This window comes from Chroicocephalus ridibundus, chromosome 21 (genome assembly GCF_963924245.1).
Source record: "Chroicocephalus ridibundus chromosome 21, bChrRid1.1, whole genome shotgun sequence".
NCBI lineage: Eukaryota > Metazoa > Chordata > Aves > Charadriiformes > Laridae > Chroicocephalus > Chroicocephalus ridibundus.
In genome coordinates, this window is record NC_086304.1 from 2,130,752 (window position 1) to 2,157,170 (window position 26,419).

At 61.4% G+C, this 26,419-nt stretch overlaps 2 protein-coding genes across 3 annotated transcripts; both read right to left on the reverse strand.

Annotated features, from left to right (window-relative positions):
- Positions 1 to 3,547: 3,547 nt before the first annotated feature.
- LOC134525990 (ETS translocation variant 3-like) lies at positions 3,548 to 12,599 on the reverse strand. 2 transcript variants are annotated; one of them, XM_063357371.1, is made up of 5 exons: positions 12,414 to 12,599; positions 11,042 to 11,104; positions 9,804 to 10,041; positions 7,427 to 7,542; positions 3,548 to 4,843 (listed from the first exon to the last, which is right to left on the reverse strand). In XM_063357371.1, exons 2-5 carry the CDS (start codon positions 11,085 to 11,087, stop codon positions 3,657 to 3,659), a joined length of 1,587 nt encoding a protein of 528 aa, XP_063213441.1. In that variant the 5' UTR covers positions 11,088 to 11,104; positions 12,414 to 12,599; the 3' UTR covers positions 3,548 to 3,656. The 2 variants fall into 2 exon arrangements, with proteins under 2 accessions (XP_063213441.1, XP_063213443.1); XM_063357373.1 differs by lacking the exon at positions 12,414 to 12,599 and adding an exon at positions 12,303 to 12,325.
- Positions 12,600 to 14,250: 1,651 nt separating this feature from the next.
- LOC134526016 (uncharacterized) lies at positions 14,251 to 19,817 on the reverse strand. Its single transcript, XM_063357423.1, has 7 exons — positions 19,075 to 19,817; positions 16,877 to 17,206; positions 16,274 to 16,546; positions 16,073 to 16,198; positions 15,784 to 15,875; positions 14,541 to 14,628; positions 14,251 to 14,406 (listed from the first exon to the last, which is right to left on the reverse strand). Exons 1-6 carry the CDS (start codon positions 19,784 to 19,786, stop codon positions 14,554 to 14,556), a joined length of 1,608 nt encoding a protein of 535 aa, XP_063213493.1. The 5' UTR covers positions 19,787 to 19,817; the 3' UTR covers positions 14,251 to 14,406; positions 14,541 to 14,553.
- Between the last annotated feature and the right edge of the window lie 6,602 nt (positions 19,818 to 26,419).

Here is a 26,419-nt window from a genome sequence, read left to right on the forward strand (position 1 = left end):
TCATCCCCCCCCCCCGCCCCCATCTTCCCTTTTTGGAAGGGGGGGGGGGTGTGTGTGTGTGTGGGGGGGGGGGTGGTTTTTTTTCACCCCCCCCCCCCCCGGGGTTGTCCCCTTAGAAAAAGTCTGTGTCCGACGGACTCTCCGCGGCGACACGCAGCGAGAACGCTTCACAGCCGCCCCCCCCCCCCCCCCCCCCCTTCACCGCCCCAAACGTTTTGGCACATCGGAATAGAGAGAGAGAGAGAATTTTTTTTTTTTTAAATTTTTGGGGTTTTTTTGGAAAATTCCTTTTTTTTTTTAAAAAAAGGTTTTTTTTTTCTCTGAAATTTTTTTCCTGAATTGGTTTCTTTCCTGAATTGATTTTTTCCTGAATTTTTCTTCTGAAATTTTTTTCCTGAATTTTTTTTTCAAATTTTTTTTCTGAAATTTTTTTTCAAAATATTTTTCCCTGAAAATTTTTTCCAAATTTTTTTCCCTGAAAATTTTTTCCAAATTTTTCCCTGAAAATCTTTCCAAAATTTTTCCCTGAAAATATTTCGATTTTCCCGATTTTTTCCAAATTTTCTGATTTTTTCCTGAAAATTTTCGAAATTTTTTCGAATTTTTTCGAATTTTCTGAAAATTTTTCGAAATTTTTCTGAATTTTTCCGAATTTTTTCGAATTTCCCCCAAATTTTTCAAAATTTTTTCCCATTTTTTTCTATTTTTTCTGATTTTTTCAAAATTTTTTCTGAAATTTTTTTACTTTTTTCAAATTTTTTTCAGAATTTTTTCCAAAATTTTTCTGAAATGTTTTTTCCTGATTTTTTCCTGAAATTTTTTTCACTGAAATTTTTTTTTTCCTTTTTTTTTGAAACTTTTTTCTTCTTTCAAAACTTTTTTTTTTTTCTTTTTTTCCTCCTTCTTTCCAACATTATTTCGACGTGCCCCCCCCGCCCCCACCACCTCCTCCGCCAAGGCTGCCGCCAGGCAATGTGAAGTCCGGTGGGGAAGAGCCCCCGCCTCGCGTCGGGGTGACCCCCCCCCCTCACTCCGAGCTGACGGGGACACGGCGGGGGGGGGACACCCCCGGGGGACGCTGCCTGGCGTCACTGGTCCGTTGTCCCGAGAACCTGAGTCCGTTTATCCCTGAACGCGCCGAGCTCCCGCTTTGCAGTGCAATGGCTACGAAGACAACGACCCCCCCCCTTGCCCCATCCCACCCCCCACCCCCCAAAAAATAAATTTACAAACTTTTAAAGCCAAATAACAGCTCGATTTGGGGGGTGGTTTCCTTTTTTTTTTTTTTTTTTTTGCTTTAACTGGAGGGCGCCCGCGGGCTCCGGCACTTCGGGGTCGGGGGGGGGGGGACGACGGGACGATATGAATTCCTGATGGGAAAGGCCTCGTGTTTCTAATTCCTGAGTTCACTCGCTGAGCCCCCCCCAACCCCCCCCCCCCCCCGCCCCGGCTCCGATCCCTCCGGGGCCGGATCGAGGGGATCCTTCCCCCCCCCTCTTTTTCTCCATTCCCAGCTCCATAAATCCATGCGCGGGGCCGGGGGGGGACCGGAGCTCAGCCTGGGGAAGGGGGGGCCGAGCTTGCCCAGGGAAGCGGATTAAAATCCCCGCATCCCTCGGGATGGCTCCGGCATCTCTCGGCGGGGCCCGATAGATGCACACACACCCCCCCCCAGCTTTTTACCTGCCTAATTAACGTTTGCAATTAATCTTTGTGCTCGCAACGCGCTCCCTCCTGCAAAGAGTCGCCCAGTTCTGGACTGGGGTGGGACGGGAGGCGGGGGGGGCGGGGGGGGGGATCTACCCGCGGGAATAATCTCGGGATCCGGCTCCGGCCCCGTGGCAATGGGTTGTTTCCAAGCTCCTTTTCAAGGAATCGTCAGGGATTCGGGAGACGTGCGCGTTCCCGGCGTGTAAATCCGCAGCCTAAGTTAATCAGCCTAACGAGAAACGCAGCCGCGGAGGGAAATAGCAGATTTATAGCAAAAAAAAATTAATAATAAATCATCATCAATCAATCAATCGTCATCATCATCAATCAATACAGCGAGATTTACACCGCGGAGCCCTCCTTCGCTCCCGCAACCACCGCGCGGTTCTCCGGCCCTTCTCCGGCGGCGGATAAAATCCCAAATAAAAAGAAAAAAAAAAAAAAAAAGAAAAAAAAAAAAATATATATAACCCAAAAAAAAAACCACCAAAACCAAACAAACCCGAAACCGACCTCTGCGAATCCCAAATCCGCCGCCAAACCCAAAGCGGCGGCTGCTGCTGCGGAGCTCGGGCTGCTCCCGGCCCCCCGGCTCACATAAAGTGTACGCGTAGTTAAGGCATGAGTCAAAGTGATAGGGGAAAAAGGGGGGGGGGGAGAAAAAGGGGGGGGTGGGGGGTGTTGGGGTGGGGGGGGGCGGGGAGCTGGGGGGGGGGGGGAACGACCAAACAAAAGCGATCGGATTTAACAAAGCTCCTGTCATTCCTTCGCCATGAACTCACCGCAATCAGCTCAGTCTTAATCTTCCAATCGCTCCCGACTCCACCCATACAATTAAGAATATATATATATATATATATTTTTTTTTTTTTTTTTAAAAAAGAAAAACCTAGGGTACATTTTAATGCGTATATTAAAGGCATTAGGTTATTTTTTTGTTTTTCCCACCCCACTCCCTTTCCCTGAAAGATTTTTGTTGTTGTTGTTTTTTTGTTGTCGTTGGTTTTCGTTTTTTTTTGTTGTTGTTGTTTTTTGTTTTTTTTTTTGTTGTTTTTTTTTGTTTTTTTTTTTTGTTTTTTTTTTTTTAAAATAATATTTTGCTCATGGCTTTTGCAGTTAAAAATCGAAAAAGGCGAAAAGGACCATTAATCGTATCCTGAAGCGCTACCGAGATCCGCTTGGCTCCCTCTCCGGCAGCGTCCCCAACCGCGCGCCGGTGACATTCCCAACTCGTGTCTCTCCGCAACCTTCCGACAGTGCAAAATTCCCCTCGCTCCCCTCCTCCAGCCTCCCCCCCCCCTCCCCCACCAAAAAAAAAAAAAACCCAAAAACCCAAAAAACGCAGCCGGTTTTCCCAGCCTGACGCACGGCCCCGGCTGAAAGGGGCAGGGAATCCTCTCCCGCCATCACCCCGGGCTCCGTATATCAAAAATAAGACGACTACTAAGGGGGAGCTAGACGGAAATCCGGAGATTCCTGCTTCTAGGAGAAAAAAAAAAGGAAAAAAAAAAAATAAAAAAGAAAGAAAGAAAATCGACCGTCTCTGGAATTCCCTCCGTCCCGGCGGAGGCCTCAACCCCGCGCCCCGGAGTTGGCGCAAGGCGCCCAACTCGCGCGCGGCGGCGGTGCCGGCGGCTTCCCCCCCCGCCCCGAAGCCTCTCCCAAACCGGAGCGGAGACAACCGCGTCTCACCTGCGATCCAACAACAAGAACACACACGCAAAAAAGAAAAAAAAAAAGAAAAAAAAACCAAACCCCAAAAAACCAACCCAAACCAAAACCCCCTAATTTCTAGAATTACCAAACCAGGCTAGCCCCAGCGCGTGCCCCCCCCTCCCCACCCCCCCACCCCCCCCCACCGCCTGCCCGCCCCCTTCCCCACGCTCTGCAACCTTGCTACATAAATACACGGATGTTTTCAGCGGCCAGACGGACTCTGCCGGGGTTTAGGCGTCGGAGGCGGCGGCGGCGGCAGCGGCCGTCACGGCTTTGGGAGCCGCCGGCAGGTGCGGGGTGCCCAGCGCCCCGTTCCAGTGGAGGCGGCCGTTGGGCCGTTCCTCGGGGCCGTCGACCTGCCGGTCGCCGTTCCAACGGCGTTTGAGACGCAGCTTGGGAGGCATGAGGGCGTCCTCGCGTTTCTCCTGAGCTCCCGCTTCGCCGGCGGAATCGCGGGAGGGTTTCTCCCCGCTGCTCTCCCCTTGCTCCTGGGATTCCTCGGCCGAGGAACCGGCCTGGCTGGGTGCCGGGTGCCACGACGGCGCGGCTGGTCTGGCAAACACGGGCCCTTTTTCCTCTTCCAGGCCGGCAGCCGCGCCGGAGCTTTCCTCTCTCTCGTTTTTCTCTTTTCCTTTCGGCGGCAGCGGCTCTTCGGACTCGACCTCCTTGTCCCCGGCGGGCTCCACCTTGACCCTGGGAGGAGGAGTAGCCAGCTGGGGGGCGGCCGGTTCCTCGGCGCTTTCCAGTCTCTCTCGGTTTTTGCGCCCCACGGGCGGAGGCTGGAGCTTGATGGGAAACTGGGGCTGCTCCTCCAGGGGCATTTGGCACTGTAGCGGCGGCACCATGAGCGGGTAGCGGGGGAAAGTCCGCGGACTCAGGTGGTAGTTGAAGACGGAGCAAGCTTGCGAATGCAGGTAGTGTTTCATTTCCTCGGGGTTAAAAGAGAAGCAGCTGCTACCTGTGAAGGGGCTGAGACCCGGCGAGGGGCTGTAGGAGAAAAGGGTGGGAGTCAGGGACAACGCCGGAGAGATGGGGACGTTGAGGACCCCGCCGCGCCCCGGCAGAGGGGACACGGCAAAGGGGCTGTGAGGATCCGGGTAGATCCCAGGCCTGGTGAAAAGAGGGAGCATAATATCGGGCTTGCGCTTCTGGTGGTTGACGCTACCGGCGCCCACGGCGTTGCGTGAGGCCATGAGATCCACGCCGCGGCGCCAATCCGAGGAGCCGTCCTCCAGCTCCGGCATGTCCGGCTTCCTCTCGCCGCCGTCACCCAAAGCTTCTGGATTAGATGGGACCAGGGATCCACCGGAGAATCGAGCGGGCTGGGCATCTTCGGTGGGAGAATGGCTGTCCAGCGGTGGGAAATGGAAGCGGGACGAAGCCGTGGGGACAGGAGGAGCGCTCTGCGGCACCACACCTGGGACAAGGGAAGGGGCCGGGGTGGTGGGGGGGAAGAAAGAGGACGGGAGCGAGTTAAATCACAGGTAAAGAGCTGCTTTTCGGGCTGCACCCGCAGGCGTTTGGAAGAGTAACAGAAAAATACCACGCGCTATCAACAACCCGGCGGGCGACGAGATGGGAGGTGCCTTCCCCATCTGCTCCCTTCCCCGCTTCTCCTCTGCCCACCTCAAACCCTCGCCGCCGCTGGGGATGAAGCTTCTCCTCCCTCCGCCCGCACCCCTCGGCTGAGGTTTCGTGAACCTCCAGCGCCACCGAAAAGAACTTCCACTTTCGGACGGCCTGCCCTGACCTCCTCCGCCCTGGTTCAACCAGACGGCGGCTCGAGGAGGGTGCGTGAGCAGCGGGGTGAAGCAATCGCCGCTCCAACGCCACCGGCAGAAGCGCTGCCGGTAAACCTCGCGCTCCCGGGGCTGACTGAAAGTCACTGATTTGGGCTTTTCTGGGAAGACGCGCCTCCTCTCTTAACGTTTTTGCCAGCTCCTCTTCCACCGCCGTTGCCTACGGAGCCGCCTGTCTACGACGAAACTCCTGCCATAAACCAGCCACGGGGAGGCAAATTCTCCCACCTACTTTCTCACGTCCGCAACGCGCCCCTCGGTTCTCCCTTCCCCTTCAAAACCGCGCCAGGCCAGCGAAGAAACCCGATGCCAGCGTGCCCCAAACAGGTTCGATATCCCAACCCCCATCCCAGCCAGAAGGAAAGAAAACAGGTTGTAATTAGACAAGTGCATTCCAGTTCTCCAAACTTCTTTTTTTAAATGCGTGCCCCAGAGATAGGAGGGAGTGGCTGCAAACAGGGAAAAGGAACGGCAGTGAGCAATATCGAGCTGGAACTGCCCAGACTCGTTGCTGCAAGTAATTATAGATTTGCCGTGCAGCTTCGTACTACATCTTACACCCCCGCGCTTTGGCTAAGGGCTCCTGGAGCGTAGATTTCCTTCTCCCCGCTGCCATAAAGGCGGCGCGGCCCACACAGGTGAAGCAGAACGCCCTTTGCTGAACATTTCTATTCTCCCGGCCCCGTTTTCGGGCTTGGCGTGCGTGCGCGCGCCGCGAAGGCAATGCCTTGAAACGGCCTTTGCGGCGGGACTCCCCGGGGGCGGGGAGGAGGGACGCGGGTCGCTTCGCCAGGCAAAAAAAAAAAAGATAAAAAAAAAAGTAAATAAATAAATAAATGAATGCAACGCGCAGCCACCCGCCGTACGTAGGCACAGGCTGCACGAGCCCCGATGAGAAATACTCTTGCCCACACGGAACCTGTTTTTCTCAGCCGCCGGGGTTTCAGAGGCAACATTCAATCCCCAACTTTCCCCTGCTCTCCCTCTCCCCTGCCAGACGGATCTTCAAGGCTTCCCCTGGGGCGCTCTTCCAGAGGTGAGAACTCAGGGCTGTGAGAAAAGGCTGGTTCAGGCGCCTCTGCCTTCACGCTTTCTTTGCCGCCGAGGGTTTGCAGTCTCGGGCCCTCGCCGTAATGACTTCCAGAAGGGATTTTTCCTTTTTTCTTTTTTTTTTTTGATGGACTCGATGGCCACTAATTTCCCTGCTTGCGCCGTGGCTGCACAGTTACGGAGGCCATCACGCCAGCTGTAGAAATCTAGCTGGGGCGGGGGGGGGACGGGGACGGGACTTAACTCCACCAAAAAGTTGCTCGCAAACAAAAGGACCCTCCTTCCAGAGAAACCACAGCAGTTCTGCTGACTCTGGGACAAACCCAGACCAAACTCCTGCTACTGCTCCTGGCAAGAGACTCAAAGGCCTTTTAGGACGAGAAGGGAACAATTATGCTCCATTCCCCAAATCTTTTTCGTTACCCCGGACGCCGTTCTGCTGTCAGGGAGAATCGAGAAACACCCGCGATTTCGGTCAAACCCAGGCGAGTTGCTGCTCCGCTCTGGGAACCGCTCAGCGCTATGACGTTCCTCCGAACTCTTGGGAGAAGCTGGTTAAGAAAAGCTCCTTTCTGCTGGAAAAGGAGCAGACCCGAAGCAAACCAGGGGCTTTTGCAGAAGCGGGGAGGGGAGCAAACCGCCGTTAAGCCGCGAACTTTCCGACAGTGCCCGCCCGCGTGCGTGCCTCGCCGCGCACCTCTAAGCTCCTTGTCAAGAAGGGTCACATTTATATGGCCCCATAAACCCGCGTTACAAACACGTGAGTGAGGCAAGGGCCCTGCAAGAGAACTAAAACCCGCTTATCCCAAGGACACCCGCCCCCCGCCCTCGCCCCCCAGGCAGCAAAGCAAAGCAAAGCAAAGCAAACCCAACCCGCGGCGACTCCCATAAAGACGGGCCGACAAGCCAGCTCCAATAGGAAACCAAAATGCCTCCAGTCACCCCCGAAGACAACCACGGCTGCGGCTGGGACAAACCCGAGGGGAAAAAGGGCTCCAGATAAGGCTTTATCGGCGTCCAGACCTTCCCACCGCAGCAGCGTTGATTGCCCCGGCCGCCTTTTAAGCGCAGGAGATGACTGATAGAGGATCTGCGGATCGGTGCCGGCCCCGTTCCACGCTTAAAACCAGCAGCCCCGACCCTCCACTCACCGTTAGGCCGAATGTTAATGAAGGGGTAGTTGGGCATCACCAGCTTGTTGAAGTTGAACTTGTAGGTAAACCTTTTGCCTTTCGTCTTGTGGAGAATCCTCTTGTTGTAATAGTATCTGGTAACAAAAGGTAAAAGAGAGCGATCAAAGCGGGCGGCGATCCGTTCAAAGGTCTCGTTCCTTTTAGCGCCGTCGACATCCACCTCTGAAGCACCTACAAAAATTAATTCGCCCCGAGAATTTATGTTATTAGGACAATAAAAAACAAACAAAAAAAAATATTAGTCCGTTGGGAAGTTTCCAAACGACAGCCGCTCCTTTTACAACGCGTTCTTTAGCAGTAGGTTCCAAACCGTTTTACAGGTCATTATGTTCCTTCGAACGTGAGGGAAGAGGCGAGATCCTGAAGGGAAGAGAAAGCCGAACAACAAGCCAAGCCCGTACATGCGGTTTTCACCCCTGTCCAAACTGGGACCAGTGCCATGGGTTGGGGGCGGGGGGTCTCATACAGGCATCCCGCATGGTGCCGGCACTTCACCCCTATTCCGAGCAGTGCAAGCGCCCCGCAGCCAGCGAAATACGCCCGGCCGGGGGGCTGCGACTGCCAGGGGAACGCTCCAGGACCCGGGAGAGGAGAGGAAAATTCAAGCGAACCCGCGCTAAGACACACAAACTGGAAGAGGGGAAGGTGTACCGGAGCTGGGGCCGAACAAAACTCCGTGCAAAAGGCACCAAATTCCCCAGAGAGCCTCAGATTTGGTTTTTTTTTTTTTTAATATACTTCTGCAATCTTCACGGCGCCCAGGCTATTGGAACAGCTTACGGGAGCACGGGGCTGGAAATCGGGAGAGCTGGTTTCTGCCGCTCTCATGCCCGTGAGCAAGTTGCTTCCCGTCTGCTTCACCCGCTTGCACCTTCGGATTAAAAACATTCCCGTGCCTTCGCGGGCAGCGTTGGCTCAGGGCGGTGGAGGGCAGGCACTGGGAGCCAGCCCCGATCGCCGCCCGGCCTCCCCTCCTCATCTTCGCGGCACCGGACGAAAGCAGAAGAACTCGGCCGCGGAGACAGAGGGTACAATCCCCACCGCAGCCTCCTCCCCGCTAAACCCCCACCACTGTTTGTCCTCGGCCTGGTGTACAAACAAAGGTGTTACAGGCGGCTCGTCGCCGCCGTTCTCTGTCCTTAGGAGGCGGATTAACACACGCCGCCTGTTGCCACAGCGCGCACCAAACAAAGCAGGAGTCGGGGAGGGGGGGAAGGAGCCACAGGTCCCCAACTGAAGCGGCTGCCGACACCCGCAGCGCTCTCGCCCCGTCGCCATCACACTCAGCATCGAGATGCCAAGACGTGATCGGTGCTGGCAGGTGGAGGCTATTTTCCCCTCCCATGCACCAATTACAGTCTCGGTGCCACCGAATTTATTGTTTCCTTCCTGTTCCAGTACGAGACTCTTGTGTTTGCTGCCTTGTTTGTCTTTGTCAGCTCCACCCAGGAGGTATCGGAGGGCGTAAGGCAGCGAAGTCCACGTTACTGACTGATAATGCCCCAACCTGTCAGGAACTCGGCCGCTCCTGGCAGGTGACAGGCCTGAAATGCTGCAATACTTCAGTTTTCTGCTGTCTGACTTCAAAATACCCAGCGATAACTGGGGGGAAAAAAAAAAAAAAAACCAAAAAACCAAACCCTACGGAAGGGTGTAAATAAAAGAGGGCAAAGTTGTCCTGGAGGCTTTGGGGTTGTGAAGTGCAAAGCCAGGAACGCTCAGCCCCTGTCTCACCCAAAGGGATACTGGTGGCCAGACGGTGGCCTTAAGGATACCCAAATTTTGTGTCACCGGGCCTCGGGAAACCTCCAGGCCAGGCCATCGCCGTGGGACTGGCACCAAACCTCTGCCTCGCACGGATTCGGCGGTAAAGAGCCAAGAAGAAATTATGTTAGAAAGGGGAGTTGCTTTCTCTGAAACCCTTGATGGGGCGATAATAGAGTAACACCCCTGGTTTCCTCCCACACCTTCATTGCTCAAACCAGCAGCGGCAATGGAAGCTGAGAAAAAAAAAAAAAAAAAAAAAAAGAGAGAGAGAAAAGCTCCCCGGAAGGAAGTCATCCCGATAATGTCAACCTGAGCTAGAGGTGCAAATTTACACCGTGACGCAGAAGACGGCACGGGGAGCTCCCTCCCCCTCTCTCTCTAATCACACCCAAGTACAGGGCGAGCAACCTGCCATCCCAGACCTCAAAATTCGACACAAACCTCCCAAAAACGCAACCGCCGCCGAGCCGGGGACTGAATATCTACAATTAGTTAGCCAAACGAGGCAGGGGAGGCTGGAAGGAGGGCACCTCACCAGCCCCTCACCTCCACGGAGGTTTCTCCTCACCTGAGAGCCCGGCTCAGCTTGTCGTAGTTCATCTGGGGTTTGCATTTCCTTCTGCCCCACAGCCGGGCCACTTCGTCAGGGTCCTTGATGACAAACTCCCCGTACTCGCCCTGCTGCCAGGCGATGACATGGCGAAACTCCTCCTTCTGCAGCAGCTCCAGGATGAAATGCCATAACTGGATCTGCCGGGAGCCGGGGCTGGACTCGGTTTTGTAAGCCCACTCCGGGAAATGATAACCTTGGAAAAGGGGCAAGAAAAAGTCGTTCAGACAGCGACAGGAGCACACAACAACCGCGTATTTATCGTGTTTTCTCTAGAGCGAGACCACAGAGCATCGCTGGGGGCTGTAATTCTATTAAACATCCAAGGTGGAAGCAGAGAAACACGGCTCTCCTACTCTCCTGCCCATTTTTTTTTTTAATTTTTTTTTTTTTTACTCTTCTTAGCCCTCCCCTCTCCTCGGAGAATCCCCAAACACCACCAAAAAATGGTAAAACCGAAAGGGACAAAAGCACGAGAAGCGGTGGAAAGGAGCCCAAAAGCTTCAGAAATCGCTACAATTTGGACTCCAGGTGGCCCAAACAAGGCGAATAATCCGGATTTGAGCATTTGGTGGGCTGATGTTGGGGGCGGGGGGGCGCAAGGGCGGATAGCTCTCAGCGCCTCCCGCTCCCCCTTATTTCAGAGCCCGGCCGCCCGCTCCAGCCTTGACTGCGCCGGCAGATGTTTCTGAGCGCCTGCCAAGTTCGGCTTTCTCGGAATAGTTTCCCAGCACAACTACTAACGCGAGGCTTTGGGTGGGTTTTTTTTTTTTTTTAGAGTTTTTTTTTTTTTTTAATTTTTTTTTTCCAAATCATCGTGGCCACAATTTCAGGCTCTCCGGCAGCGGGGAAGAAGCGGCATCACGCTCCAACGCCACCCACACCACTCTCGCAGGCTGCCGCCGGAGCCAAAACCAGGCACGAGCTCTACCAAAGCGGAGGGGGATCCACCTTAGAGATCCCAAATCCTTAGGGATAAAACAGCTCCGGCAAGATTTATTTCCATATTAAACCCGGCGCTCTTAAAAACACGCCGACAGCCCGTCAAGCAAACGTCTGATCGATCCTCACGCGCACACGGATTTTGCCCACGTACGAGAGCTTTTGGGAGAGGTGGAATTAATCCCTCCTGAGCTCTTTTATCCTGGGAAAAGAATTCGGAACAGCTGAACAACTCAGCTTTTCGCCCTCCTTACCTCCTCCTCCTTCTGGCTTATCCACAATGCTGCAGCCTGCTTTCATTTTCTCCCTCCTGCTGACTGCGAAACAGAAGGAAATCGGCATCAGCGACATCCCCGCTCCATTCTCGCGGGCGGCACTTTGGAATTTCATGGCGGAGGCCACCACCAGCCGTCCCCCGAGACGCTGCCCCGGGGTTCTCCCTCACCACAATCACCCCCTTTTGCCGGGGACAAAAATAAATAAATAAAAATAATAATATTTAAAAAAAAAAAAAAAAAAGTGGTGTTTAAGCCCTGCCCGGCCGTTAAAGGCGGCGAAGGGACCGCGGCGGCACGGCGAGGCCGTCAGACAGACAAAACAAGCCAAACACAGTTTGTCTTCTGTTCCGAGACGGGTTCAGCTGCCAAAATACACACGCTGCTGAGCTCGCCCAGATGTACCAGCGAGGGAAAAACGGGGGGGTGGGGTGGGGGGTGAGAAATCAAATCAAATCAAACCAAATCAAATCCCGGCTCACGATCCCCCCCCCCCCTTCCGAGACGCCACATCTGATTCCAATCGGTTGAGGTGGGCTCGCCTCGGCGCTACCACCCGGCGCCTCGGAAATCAAGGCCAAAAAGGTAAAACAGGCTCCAGGAGGAACGGGGGAAACATCCCCCCCCCACCCCCCCCCCTCACCGAGCCTCTCCGGTAGCCAGACGAGCCCCCCCCGCCCCGCAGGAACCGTCCCCGCCGGGTTTTCCTCCTTTGAACTGTTCAAAGGCTGGAAATGGCTGCCAGGAGGAGCCGAGGCGCCGCGGCGGCGGCCGGGTCCGGGCTCCCGTTACAGCCCCGCCGCCGCCGCCGCTCCCTGCCGCCGGCCTGCCCCGGCCTGCCCGCCGCTCCCTCCCCTGCCCCGGGCGGGGCCGCCGCCGCACCGCCGCCCCCCCCCACCCTTCCCCCGGCAAGGGCCCAAGCCGCCGCCGCCGTCTCCCCGCCGCTCCTACCCACTCTCTCTCCCACCTCCCCCCCGGTTACCGGCCCCCACCGCCGTCGCGAACCGTCCGCCCCCACCGGCCTCCCACATACCGGGACGCCCGGTTACCGGGAGGCCCCCCCCCGCCGCCCGCAGCCGTACAGCGCTCTCACAGCCCCGCCCGCCGAACGACCCCCGGTAACCGCGGGGTCCCCGTTCCCCGCCCCCCCGCCCATCACCACCGGGCCCCGCCACCGCCTTCACCCCACCGAGGGACTCCCGGTTGCCGGGAACAACCACGTCCGCGCCGCCCCCCCCACCTCCAACAACCGGCCTCGCCAAGACCTCGCACAGCAGCCGGTCCCCCGGTCCCCAGCGCGATGGCGGCGGCGGGAAGGGGCGGCTCGGCCGCGCCCGGTACCGGGACCCACCTGCGGGGGCGGCGGGGGCCGGGCAGGGTCCGGCGGGTGAAGCGGGTGCGGTGGGGCGGCGGAGCGCGCCCAGGCCGCGGTGCCGATGCGGGGTACGCGCCGCTCGCCTCGCTGCTGCCGCCGCCGCCGCCGCTGCCTCCCCCGCACCGCCGCCGGAACCGGAACCGCCGCCACCGCCCACACACTTCCGGGCACGCTCCCACGCGCTTCCGCTTCCGGCCCGCGCCTGGCGGGAGCGCGCACGGAGCGGCCACGCCCCCGCGCGGCTACGGGTGGCGGCGAGGGACAAAGGAGGGCGGAAAGCGAAGGGCCCGGCGGGGCCGGGATCCAGCTGTGCAGCGGGTCCCGCTTTACCGGGATCCAGCTGTGCGGGGGGGGACTGTGTGAGGATCCAGCTGTGCGGGGCCCCCGCTAGACGGGCGTCCAGCTGTGGGGGAATCCAGCTGTGCCGGGGGTGCCGCTTTAGCGGGATCCAGCTGTGCGGGGGGGGGGGGACGACGACTGCGTGAGGATCCAGATGTGCAGGGATCCAGGTGTGCAGGAATCCCACTTTACTGCGATCCAGCTGGTGGGGGGGGAGGGGGCTGAGGATCCAGCTGTGCAGGGATCCAGCTGTGTAGGGACCCTGTGCAGGGGTCCCCCTTTGCAAGGATCCAGCTGTGCGGGGCTGTGACCGTGTGAGGATCCAGCTGTGCAGGAATCCAGTTGTGCTGGAATCCCGCTTTACTGGGAGTCAGCTTGGGGGGGGCGCTGAGGATCCAGCTGTGCAGGGGTGGGACTGTGTGAGGATCCAGCTGTGCAGGGATCCAGCTGTGCAGGGATCCCACTTTACTGGGATCCAGCTGGGCGGGGGGGGGCAAGGATGCAGCTGTGCAGGGATCCAGCTGTGCAGGGGCTCTGCTATACGGGGGTCCAGCTGTGCAGCGATCCAGTTGTGAAGGTTCCCACTTTACTGGGAACCAGCTTGGGGGGGGCGGCGGGGGCGGGGCTGAGGATCCAGCTGTGCGGGGCGGGGGTGACTGTGTGAAGATCCAGCTGTGCAGGGATCCAGCTGTAACAGGATCCAGCTGTGTGGCGACTCCGCTGTATGGCGATCCAGCTGTGCAGGGGTCCCACTTTCCGTGGATCCAGCTGTGCTGGGGGGGGGGGAGTGGATGAGAATCCAGCTGTGCGGGGATCCAGCTGTGTGGGGACCCAGCCCTGCAGGATCCAGCCTTGGGCTGGGGGCAGCTGGGGGCCACGGACGGGGGGGGGGGGGGGTCCCACGCACCGGACACCCCTCGTGTGTCTCCTGATGCGCTGCACAGACCCATGGGTGCTATTACCCCCCCGTGGGTGCTCCCCCCACCCCGTGGGTGCTGTGTCGTCCCCCCCCCGCCCCTTGCTGCAGCTCCCGGGGGGGGCGGCTTTGGGACAGGGCCCCGTCCCGGTGCCAGCCCCAGCCCTGAGCATGGCCCTGTCGTCGTCCCCCCCCACCCCAGCTTTGTCACACACACATACCGGCCCCCCCCACCACCCAGAGCCCCCCGCCCCGCTGCGGGGAGGGCAGCCTGGGACCCCCACCAGGCTCCAGAGCCCCCATGTCCCTGCCTGCCCCGAGGCGGCGGGGGGGGGGGGGGACGACGACGACTTTGGCCCCCATAAATCCACCCGCAACTTGCCTTCACCCGCCTTTATTAGAGTCGTCAGTGAGCTAAAGGGGAGGGGGGGGTGGCGGGGGGACGACCCCCCCCTCCAGCCCCTTCCGCACCCCCCCCGGGCAACTCTTGGAATAGGGGAAAGGGGATGTGGCAGCCCAAAGGGACGCTGCCCCCCCGCCCCCTCCCCGAGTCCTGCTCTGCTCCCGCAGCAGAATCGGGGGGTCACGGAGCAGGGAGGGGGCAGGAGGAGACATCGCGGTGGGGGGGGGACACACAGACACACACGAGCGTCTGTCAGCCCACGCCGCCGTCGCGGGGGGGGGACTCGGCCGTCACCGTCCTGCTGCTCCGTCCTGCTCGGGGACAAAGCGGGGGACAGTCAGCGCGGGGATAGAACCGGGTCCCTTCGGGGTGGGGAGGGGGGGGTGACGTGAGGACGGAGCCCCCCCACCTCCACCCCCCCCCCCCCGGTGCCGGCGGTACTCACCGGCCGTGGCGGGTTAGGCCAGCACCTCGGCCCCGCCGCCCCCGCCTGCCTGCACCCAGCTGTAGATGGTGGTGGGGTGGTCCCGCTGCTGGGGGACAAAAAACAAGGAGAAACCCCCCCCCCCCGCCGTGAGCCACCATCCCTTCGGGGGGGGGACGGTCCCCAGCCCCTGGGGACACGGAAAAAGGCCTCAGCGTCCCCCGGTGCCGCCACCCCGTCCTCCCCCCAGGGAAGCTTCGAGCGGTGCCGGGAGCCGCTCCCAGGGCTGAGGAAGGGGCCTGTGGGGAGCCAGATGTGCAGGGATCCAGCTGTGCCGGGGTCCCCGCTTTAGCAAGATCCAGCTGTGCCGGGGGGATGACTGCAGGGGGAGCCAGCTGTGCAGGGATCCAGCTGTGCCGGGGTCCCCGCTTTAGCGGGATCCAGCTGTGCAGGGGGGATGACTGCATGAGGATCCAGCTGTGCAGGGATCCAGCTGTGCCGGGGGTCCCGCTTTAGCAAGATCCAGCTGTGCAGGGGGGATGACTGCATGAGGATCCAGCTGTGCAGGGATCCAGCTGTGCCGGGGGGTCCCGCTTTAGCAAGATCCAGCTGTGCCGGGGGGATGACTGCATGAGGATCCAGCTGTGCAGGGATCCGGCTGTGCCGGGGGGTCCCGCTTTAGCGGGATCCAGCTGTGCAAGGGACATGACTGCAGGGGGAGCCAGCTGTGCAGGGATCCAGCTGTGCAAGGGGGGTGATTGCGTGAGGATCCAGCTGTGCAGGGATCCAGCTGTGAAGGTGTATTAGTATATGGGGGCCCAGCTGTGCAGGGATCCAGGTGTGAGGGGGATCCAGCTGTGCAGGGGTTCCCCTTTACTGGGATCCAGCTGTGCGGGAGTGTGACCATGTGAGGATCCAGCTGTGCAGGGATCCAGCTGTGCAGGAATCCCACTTTACTGGGATGCAGCTGGGGGGGGAGGGGGCCAAGGATCCAGCTGTGCAGGGATCCAGCTGTGTGGGGACCCTACTTTGCTGGGATCCAGCTGTGCAGGTGGCTCCGGGGGCTTCAGGGATACGGAGGGACCCTCGGCCACCGCGCCTGGAGGGGAGGGCTGGAAACCGGAGCCCGGCACCGGCATGAGCCGCGTTCGGCCCCGGCATCGCCACGAAAGGGGTCAGGAGCTGAATTTGGCTCTGGCATCGCTGTGCCGTGGGCCAGGAGCCGAATTTGGCCCCGACCCCCCCCCCCCCAAACCAGCCTCACCCTCTCATCCGTCTCCGGGGGGGATCTCCTCTGGATCTCGGCATACTGCGGCTCCGGCGGAGCGTCCTCGCTGGTGGGGAAGGCGAGGGCGGCTGCGGAGAGCGGAGACGGCGGGGATGAGCCGGGGGGAGCCAGGCGGAAGGGACGGGGGGGCTGGAGCCACCCTGGTCCCAGCGAGGCCAGGCAGGCAGAGCCGGAGCGGAGGAAAAAAGCCAGTTCCCTCTTTCCCGGCTCTGTTTGCCGAGCCATCCCAACCGCCGGGACACGGCCCTGACCCGGCAGCGCCCACCTCCCCCGGCTCTTTTCTTCCTCCTCTTCTTCTTCTTCCTCCACAGCCAGACGCCGCCGAGCAGGGCTCCCGCGGCCACCACCAGCAGCACCAGGCACGAGTGCCACCTCTGCCAGCCACGCGTCTCTGCGGGGACAAACCGTGGTGGGTGCCAGGACCCCGCCGGGCGGGTGGCACCGGGTGCCGGGGGTGGTTTTTTACCCTGCTGCCGGCACAGGGTGTCCAGGCGGACGGAGACGTTCCGCTCCTGGATAGGATTTCGGGCCACGCAGGTGTAGGTGGAGTCGAAGGCGCTGGCGGGCACGGCCAGGCACAGGGTCCGGCTGTCCTCGCAGAGCTGTCCCCACGGCGTCTCCGCCTGCCAGGTGGCCTCCGCGTCGCTGCCGGCCGGCAGCCGGCACCGCAGGGTGACGTTGCACCCTTGGGTGGTGAGGGAGTGCCGCTGGGACTGGATCTCCGGCTCTGCCACCGGCTCTGTTTAAGGCGCAAGCAAACACTGCTGTGTTTGGGGACGCCCCGGGAACACCCTGGGGACACCCTGTGTCCCCCAGGGAGGGTGACCTGTGCTGGAGGGGCAGCCAGAGGGTGCGGGAAGGGGAAGCGCAGGTGGGAGTGGATCGCGGTTAGCCATAAACCCAGGAAAATCCCCGTGACAGATGCTCAGCAACAAGAGCAATTTCTCTTCCCCTTTCCCAGGAGCTGATAACGCCGGGAGCGGGAGGGTTTTTATCGCCTCTCCCATGAGCTGGTCCCACCGGGGACCTGCCGGGGGCTGGAAACCCAGCGCCGCCACCCGCCGCTCACCGTAGACGGAGAGGTTGAAGGACTGATCCTCCACCAGCGCCGGGTGCAGTTTAATCCGAGCCCCGTAGACCCCGCTGTCGCCCCTCTCCAGGACCCTGATCTTCAGCGCCGTCGCGTTGAACATCTCCAGCCGCTCCTTGAACCGGTCCTTGGGGTCGGGGCGCTTGAAGCCTCCGGGGCCGAACTCTGCCACCGCAATGGTGGCACCGGCGCCGGCTGAAAAGCTCCACTCGATCTCCGTCACCATCTTGTTGGGGGGCAGAAGCGGGGAGAGCAGCACAGACCCCCCCAGGACGCCATTCACCTGCCAGGGCTCGGTGGCCGCGGTGCCTGGACGGGAGAGGGATGGTCTGGAGGATGGAGACCCCCAGCAGCCCCCCCGGCCCCGAGGCACCCGTGGGCATCTGCCCACCCGTGCCTCAGTCACGAGAGCGCGGCGCCCGCCTGCGATGACTCATTTAATCCCACACCCGTCACCTCCCCTGCCAGCATCCCCGGCGGCCGGGTACCACGCGTGGGGCTGGGCGTCCCCCGGGGCCAGGGGGGATGTTTGGGCGCTCGCGGGGCCTTCCCAGCGTCGTCTTGCGTTGTCCCAGTGTCACCTTGTGTCTCCCCACGCCGTGTATGGGGTGACAGGGGCCAGAGGGGCTCCAGCCCTCCCAGCAGCTCCGGGGCCTCCTCCGGCCCCGCTCCCACAGCTCCGTGTCCTTCTGGTGGCCCCGGAGCTGGAGGCAGCACTGCAGGGGGGTCTCCCCCGAGCGGAGCAGAGGGGCAGAATCCCCCCGCCTCGCCCCCCTGCCCACGCTGCTGGGGATGCGGGGTGTCGGGGGGGGTCTGGGCTGCTTCTCTTCCTGGGGTGACGGCGAGATGCTCCCGGCGGCAGAGCCGCCCACACGGCGGGGGCCGCCGCTCTGAGATGCCACCAAACGCTGCAAGAAGCCGACGCAGCCTCCCCCCCCACCCCCCCCACGCCCCGAGCCGGGGGACAGACGGACAGGGTGGCCACGTCGCCACGCCGCAGGAGCCGTCCTGCACCCCAGCTCGCAGGCTGTTCGCTTCCTGCGCGCTTTCGGGGCCGGCTCCGACCTTTCCCCCCCCGCCCCAACGCTCACCACCGCCGCTTTGGTTTGCAAAGAGGAAGGCGAGGCGAGGGGAACGGCGCGGCCGGCGCATCGCTGGCCAAACCACACACACGGGGCGTTGGGCTTTCGTTACCCCCGTCACGCCAGCACGGCCGCGGACCCCTCACAGTGCTAGGTGGGGGAGCGGAGAGGGGGCGGCGGAGGAGGCGGGGGGCAGGGATGCGTTTGGGTACCACCTCGTCGGATGCTGCCTTGGCTTCGGCGGCCGTGACGGGGAGCGAGACCGTGGCACCGCCGTGTCCCAGCCGTCCCCAGGGCACCCAGGTCAGACCCCGGCCAGCCCCCAGCCCACCCATTGCACCCGTCGAGCGTTTTCCAGCTTCTCTCCCCGAAATGGCCGCAGGATGCAAACCCCCCCCGCCCCGGCCCCATGGGGCCAAGCCACCCTTCAGCCTCGCTCTTCCTCCTCGCGGAACCATGCAGGCGGACAAAAAGGACAGGTCGCCCCTTTTTTGCCTCCCTCCGTAACTCGCCAAAATTCATTTCCCCTTTTCCCCACGGCGGCTCGGCCGAGCCCGGGGTGCCCGGCAGTAGCCACAGAGCAGAAGAAGGAGCCAACAGCCCCGGGCATCGGCCCCGAGGTTTCAGCTCCAGGGTCCCAGCCCCGTCCGGGACCGTAAACCTCTCGGGAGCTGATTTATGCCGGCAGTAAAGCGAGGAGGGGAGACTGAGCTACGCCCCGCATCGCTTCCCCCATCGGCTGCGATGCCGAGCCAGCACCCCCGGGTCACCCCCCACCCCGACCCCGAGGGTCCGCCGCTGCCCCGGTGCATCGTTCCCAGCTCCTTTGCAGGGGAGAAAATCTTTTTCTCACCCTTAATATTTCATATATTTTCTAAACCCCCTGGGGCTAACGTTCATTTTGCAACTGGGACCCTAAGCCGCGCTCCCCAGCTCTCTTTCCCACCACCACCCCCCCCCGGACGCTAAAAAATGGGGGTCGCTAAGAACTGGGGGTCGCTAATAAAAAGGGGCTGGGTAATAAATGGGGGTCGCAAGCTTTGGAAAAGCCGTGGTGCCCTCCCAGCGCGGCCGCCGCCCTCCCCTCACGCCTACCTGCCACCACGAGGAGGGGGACCAGCAGCCAGGGGACGCGGGGACGCGGGCGGCCGGGTGACATCCCCATCGCTCCCACGCTGGGTGCTCGAAGGCTCGAGCTCAGCTCCCACGTACCGGCTCGGAGGGTGTCAACATGCAAATCTACCCCCACCTTCCCAGGGGAGTGGCGATGGCCCCGCCGTGGGGACATCAGCGGGGACCTCGCAGAGCCCCAGCCGGCGTGGCTCGGGGGGGCCGGCGGAATCTCTCCCTCCCGCTGCGCCGAGGGTTTGGTGCCGGTTCCCCAAAGCCCCCCCTTCCCCCAAGGTTGGTCCCTGAACCGGTCCCAACCTGCCCAGCCCTTGTTTTTTCCCCAGGTGCAATAAATGAAGGCAGGAGGCGGACGCTGCTGCCGGGTAAATAACACCATCTGGGCCAGCTGCGGGGCACCGCGCCGGAGCCGAGCACACATGGGACCAGGGTGAGTCCTTGTCCCCACGGCGTGGCCGCGCCTGGGTGGCTGCTCCACCCGAGGAGGGTTTGGCCTGGCTTGAAACCCTGGGGAGAAGGTCCCCGCTGGCTTGGAAATGTCCCCGTTGGGCTCCCAGCACCAGGATGTGCTGTCCCTTCCACCCAGGGTGGGCTCCCAGCACCCGGGATGCTCCTGTCCCCTGTGCCCGGGATGTCCTGTCTCCAGCACCCGGGATTTCTTGTCCCCCACACCCAGCATGTCCTGTCCCCTGCACCCGGGATGCTCCTGTTCCCTGTGACTGGGATGCTCCTGTACCCGGGATGCTCCTGTCCCCTGTACCTGGGATGCTCCTGTACCCGGGATGCTCCTGTCCCCTGCACCTGGGATTTCTTGTCCCCCACACCCAGGATGTCCTGTCCCCTGTACCTGGAATGTCCTGTCCCCTGCACCCAGGATGCTCTTGTCCCCTGTACCTGGGATGCTCCTGTACCCGGGATGCTCCTGTTCCCTGGACTCGGGATGTCCTGTCCCCTGCACCCGGGATGCTCTGGTCCCCTGCACCCGGGATGCTCCTGTCCCCTGCACCTGGGATGCTCCTGTAGCCGGGATGCTCCTGTCCCCTGTACCTGGGATGCTCCTGTCCCCAGGATGCTCCTGTCCCCTGCACCCAGGATGTCCTGTCCCCTGCACCTGGGATGCTCCTGTATCCGGGATGCTCCTGTCCCCTGCACCTGGGATTTCTTGTCCCCCACACCCAGGATGTCCTGTCCCCTGCACCCAGGATGCTCTTGTCCCCTGTACCTGGGATGCTCCTGTCCCTGGGATGCTCCTGTCCCCTGCACCCAGGATGTCCTGTCCCCTGCACCTGGGATGCTCCTGTCCCCTGCGCCCGGGATGCTCTGGTCCCCTGCACCCGGGATGTCCTGTCTCCAGCACCCGGGATTTCTTGTCCCCCACACCCAGCATGTCCTGTCCCCTGCACCCGGGATGCTCCTGTCCCCTGCACCTGGGATTTCTTGGCCCCTGCACCCAGGATGTCCCGCTGTCCCCTGCACCCGGGATGCCCTGTCCCCCGTACCAGGGATGTCCCCTCCACCGCACCGGGGCTGCCCCATCCCCTGCCCCGAGGCTGCGTTTCCCACTGGGGCCTGGCCGGTTCCTCCCCGCCAGCAGCAAAGGCTTCGCTTGAGAAGCTCTCGCTGAAGCAGAACCCCCACCGCGGCGGGGGGAGACAAGTAAGAGAAGCAGGTCTCTGGGGACAGCCCTGTTGTCACCCCCCGCCCCGGCTCTCCCGCCATGTCCCGGCTGCGATGGAGAGTCGGGCTGCGGGAACTGCGGGAACATCCCCCCCCCGGTTTTCGCAGTGGGGGAATGTGGGGGTCCGGGCTGTTCCCAGGCATCTCACGGACCGCAAGGGGAGGTCGCGCCGCGGCTGCCGTTCCGAAAAGGGAAACGAGAGGCAGCTGGGTCCCCCCCCCGGCATTGGGCGGGGGGTGGGTGGGGGTGGGTGGGCTGGGGCTTTTTGGGGTGCAGCCCCGAAACCTGGGCGGTTTGCGCGCCCCCGAGGATGCTTTTACTGCAACGGGTCCATGCGCGGCTGCGCAGGCGTGCAAGTGCGGGTACGCACGTGTACACGCATGTATGCACGTGTACATGTATGTATGCACGTGTACATGCATGCACACGTGTGCCCACGCCTGCCCGCCCCCCTGCCAGCTCTCCCCTGGGATCTCACCGACATTTATCCGCCGTTTTTCCAGCGGCGGGAGGTCCAGCCGAGCGAGGTGCCCCGTGACAGTGGGTGCTGGACACACAGGCGGTGACACCCCCTCCGTCGCGACGGTGCATGGGCTGCACGGGCTATGGCAGAGGCGGGGGGGTGGGGGGGAAAAGGGGGTGTTTCTTGGGGGATCTGCACGGGCAACGGTCCCTTCTGCGTCCCTCCATGGCCCCGGAGATGCCACCCGGGTCCCCTCCAGTGGAGCCGCATGGGACGGGGATGGGGCGGGATGGGATGGGATGGGATGGGGGGGACATGCCGGGGTGTCCCCCCCCACCGTGTCTCTGTGGCAGTGGTGAAGTGGGTGGGACCCCGCAGAGGGTCCCCGCAAGGAGCTGGAGGCTGGGAGGGAGCTGGGGAAGGATGGGGGGGTCAATGTCCCCCCAGGGGACTCATCCTGGACCCGCAGTGCCGTGCCGGAGCGGGCATGCGAGCACGGCCCAACCGGCATCGGGATGTGTCCATGTGCCCTCCTCGGTGTCCCCAGCTCCGGCCGATCCTGGCAGCGGTGGCACATGGGAGGTGAATCCCAGTGTGTCCCCCCCATCCCATCCCGGAGCGTCCCGGGAACACGGAGGGTCCCCCAGCATGGCCACTGCTCCACTCTCCCTCGGCCCGGGATCCCGCTGCCCAGAAAGTCTCGGAGGGCGTCAGACAAGGAGGTTGGAGAGAAACCGGAGGCGTTGCCGGCGGTGGGGGGCGAAGCGTCCGTCCGGCTGTCACCCCGAGATGGGGCCTCCCATGCCCGGAGCCAAAACAGGGGCTGGAGGGTTCGGATTTGGCACACAACGCACTTTTACAGCCCTTCCGGAAAATCCCGATGCTCCGGCTCTGCGGGTGCCTGCGGGAGAGAGGAACCCTTCAGTTGTGGGGGGTCCCCACATGCAGACACCCCCCGTCCCCGGTCGCCTTTTGGGGGCAGCCCCCGCCGCACCTGAGGGTCTATGTCACCTCCTCGGCCGTGTCCTCTGGCGCCCGACGGATCTGCCCGTAGCCGGTGGTGACCGGTGCTTTCTGCGGCGAGCTCCGCTCCTGGCGATTTTCGGGGTGACCCAGGCCCTGCAGCAGGAATATGGGGGAGGGGGGAATGACGAAGGACCCACTGGCCTCGGGGAGCCCCTGCGGGATGCTCTGCCCCGGCACGCAGCCCAGCCTCCACCCATGGGGCGTCCCCTGGGGCCAGGACCCCGCTGTGGCTGGGACCCTCGGGGTGGCTGGGACCCTGATGTGGCTGGGACCCCCGTGATGCCATGACCCCAATGTTTCTGGGACCCCCCGTTTGGCTGGGACCCCCAGTGTGGCAGGAAGCCCAGGGTGGCTGGGACCCCCGTGACACCATGACCCCAGCGTGGCTGGGACCCCCAGTTTGGCCTGAACCCCCCAGCATGGCCAGGACCCCTAGTATTGTTGGGACCCCGGTGTGGCCGGGACCCCAGTGTGGCCGGGACCCCCAGTTTGGGCTGTGGTTGGGACCCCCAGTGTTGCCGTCACCCCTGGCATGGCTGGGACCCCCGGTGTGGCCAGGACCCCCATGTCCCCCGGCTCTCAACATGCCTGTGACCCCCCTGCTATGGCTGAGGACCCCCAGAGTGGCTGCGCCCCCAGTTTGGCTGTGACCCCCCGGCACAGCCCTTCCCAGGCAGCAGCCCCCAGTTCCCCCGGGGGCCTCACCTGGTCATTGCCTTCGGGGGGGCTCCAGTGCACGATCCAGCGGCGGGTGCAGTTTAATCCGAGCCCTGTAGACCCCGCTGTCGCCCCGCTCCAGGGCCCCGATCTTCAGCGCCGTCGCGTTGAACATCTCCAGCCGCTCCTTGAACCGGTCCTTGGGGTCGGGGCACTCAAAGCCGCCGGGGCCAAACTCTGCCACCACAACGGTGGCACCGGCGCCGGCTGAAAAGCTCCACTCGATCTCCGTCACCGTCTTGTTGGGGGGCAGAAGCGGGGAGAGCGGCACGGACCCCCCCAGGACGCCATTCACCTGCCGGGGCTCGGTGGCCGCGGTGCCTGGACGGGAGAGGGATGGTCTGGAGGATGGAGACCCCCAGCAGCCCCCCCGGCCCCGAGGCACCCGTGGGCATCTGCCCACCCGTGCCTCAGTCACGAGAGCGCGGCGCCCGCCTGCGATGACTCATTTAATCCCACACCCGTCACCTCCCCTGCCAGCATCCCCGGCGGCCAGGTACCACGCGTGGGGCTGGGCGTCCCCCGGGGCCAGGGGGGATGTTTGGGCGCTCGCGGGGCCTTCCCAGCGTCGTCCCAGTGTCCCCCCACGCTGTGCATGGGTCATCCCCACGACAGGGGCCAGCCAGGGCTTTCTGGAGGGGACGGGGATGCTGTCCCCACACGCCTGTGCCCGAGCGGGGCTCCAACCGGGGCGGGTTTGAGGTTAAACCATCGGGAAACCTCCCCACAGCGGGGACAGGGACCTTCCGTCCAGGGTTGTAGGGCAGCTCAGCGCTGAGCTTTTGGGGGTGCATCCGCCTTATTCACGGAACGGTTTGGGTCAGAAGGGACCTGAAGGAGCATCTCAATGCACCCCCCTGCCCTGGGCAGGGACACCTCCCGCCAGCCCAGGTGGCTCCAAGCCCCGTCCAACCTGGCCTTGAACCCCTCCAGGGATGGGGCAGCCACAGCTTCTCTGGGCAACCTGCGCCAGGGGCTCACCACCCTCATGGTCAAGAATTTCTTCCTCACATCTCACCTAAATCTCCCCTCTTTCAGGTTAAAACCGTTCCCCCCTCATCCTATGGCTCCCCTCCCTGCTCCGGAGTCCCTCCCCAGCTTTCCTGGAGCGGTTTGAGAATGACGTCCCCAGGAAAGCCCGGCACCCCAAGGACTGTGGGGTGATGAAAGCCGGCTGTCTCTTCAGGGAGAGGGTCTTGCTTTTTCTTGTTGCTTTGCCAACCAGGGGCAGGTGATTTGGTCGTTTGCTCCATGGAGGGATCACACCTCTGAGGAGGACTGGACGGGTCAGGTGACCCAAACTGACCAATAGGGTGTTCCATCCCATCTGCTGCGCTCAGTGTAAAAGCTGAGAGAATCAACGGGGTCAGGTGGGTTTTTTGAAGGGTTTGGTGTCTTCAATGGCTTCTGCTTCTTGGGGGTTGGAACTAGATGATCTTTAAGGTCCCTTCCAACACTAATAATTCTATGATTCTTCAATGGCTTCTTCTTCTTCAATGGCTTCTTCTTCTTCTTCAATGGCTTCACTTCTTCAATGGCGGCTTCTTCTTCTTCTTCTTCAATGGCGGCTTCTTCTTCTTCTTCTTCTTCAATGGCTTCTTCTTCTTCAATGGCAGCTTCTTCTTCAATGGCAGCTTCTTCTTCTTCAGTGGCTTCCTCTTCTTCTTCTTCAGTGGCTTCTTCTTCAATGGCTTCCTCTTCTTCTTCTTCTTCAATGGCTTCCTCTTCTTCAATGGCTTCTTCTTCTTCTTCAATGGCGGCTTCTTCTTCTTCTTCTTCAATGGCGTCCTCTTCTTCAATGGCTTCTTCTTCTTCTTCTTCAATGGCGGCTTCTTCTTCTTCTTCAATGGCTTCCTCTTCTTCTTCAGTGGCTTCTTCTGCTTCTTCTTCAATGGCTTCGCTTCTTCAATGGGTCTCTTCCTTCAATGACCGACGTCTGTGGAAGACTCGGTCCGCTCGGCTGCCTTTGATCCCCATCAGTGTTTTCCGGAATCCAGTTCCCATCCGTTCTTGAGTCTAGGCTGGAACTTCCCCAGTGCCTGCCCGTGAGATCTCCCTGGGAGCTTGATAGGATTTTGTATATGTAAATATTGTATCTATTTCATTATTTCCCTTTTATTTAATTAGTAATATTTCACGAAGTAGAGCCTAGGGGGTGGAAAGGGTTTGGGCTGTTTAGAAAACGAGCGTTGCTTGCATAAGATGTTAATTTTATTGCTTTTTTTTCCTGAATGTCTTGCAGCGGTGGTTTTCTGGAAAAGAAACCGGCGCAGCACTGGATACTGTGTGAAAGGTGCTGCCGCTACTCAAATCCTACGGGCTGATTTGAAGCCGGCAGCCGCTGGACGACTTACATTTTTCAGCCCGGCCCTAGGAAGAGCGAAGAAAGGTCGTTTGGAGGATGACAATGCCGGGAAAGCCCGGCGCCACAAGGCTTGTGGGGTGATGGAGTTGGTGCCCAGAGAGCGTGAGAACAAGCAATGGTTTTCCCTCCTGGCGCCTCGTCTGTACGAGCAATCCCCGGACGCTTGCGATTTTTGCGGCCGGGGCTGCGGCGGGTGGAGGAGGTGGGTTGGGGGCTGACGCGGCTAGGAAAGCCCAGGGGCCCAAGGCTTGTGGGGTGAAGAAAGTGGCTCCCAGAGAGCGTGAGGACAAGCCATGGTTTTCCCTCCTGGCGCATTGGCCGTGGGAGCGATCCCCGCCTCTTCGTGATTTTTGGAGCTGGGACTGCAGCAAGCGGAGGAGGGACTCGGGCCCAGGGATGCGGCGGCTATGAAAGCCACGGCGCCGGGCCCCACCGCTGCTCCGTCCAGTGGCCCAAAATCCCCAACGGCCGGGGGTGGCGCCCCAGGCGAAGGAGCCAGGGGGGACAACCTGGGCTTTTTCTCATCTCCTGGGATAACCGCTTCCGCTGCCGCCCCAGCTGCAGGGCCCCGGGCTTTGCTGGTGGTGGCGGCCCTGGCCCCGGGCCCCGCTGCCACCCTGGCCACCGAGAAGCCCGAACGGCCAGCCCTGGTGCCCCCGGCCAAGGCATCAGGGCCGACAACCTGGGCCTGTTCTCACCCCCCAGGCGAACCGCTTCCACCACTGCCCCAGCCCCAGGGTGTCGGGCTTTCCTGGCCCCGCCGGCTCCGGGCTCCAACACCACCCTGGCCGCTGACCACCCCAAACGGCTGGCCCTGGCACCCCCAGCCAAGGTGCCAGGGCCGACAACCCGGGCTTGTTCTCACCCCCCGGGCAAACCACTTCCACCACTGCCCCAGCCCCGGGGCGCAGGGCTTTCCTGGCCGCACCAGCCTCTACCCTGGGAGGTGTGGGGGGTACCGAGAAGGCTCCAGGGGGTCCCGGAGGGCTCTGGGGTTTCCTGGCAGGCTCCGTGGGATTCTGGATCGGGTGTGGGAGGATCCCAGGGGGCTCCAGGAGGAATG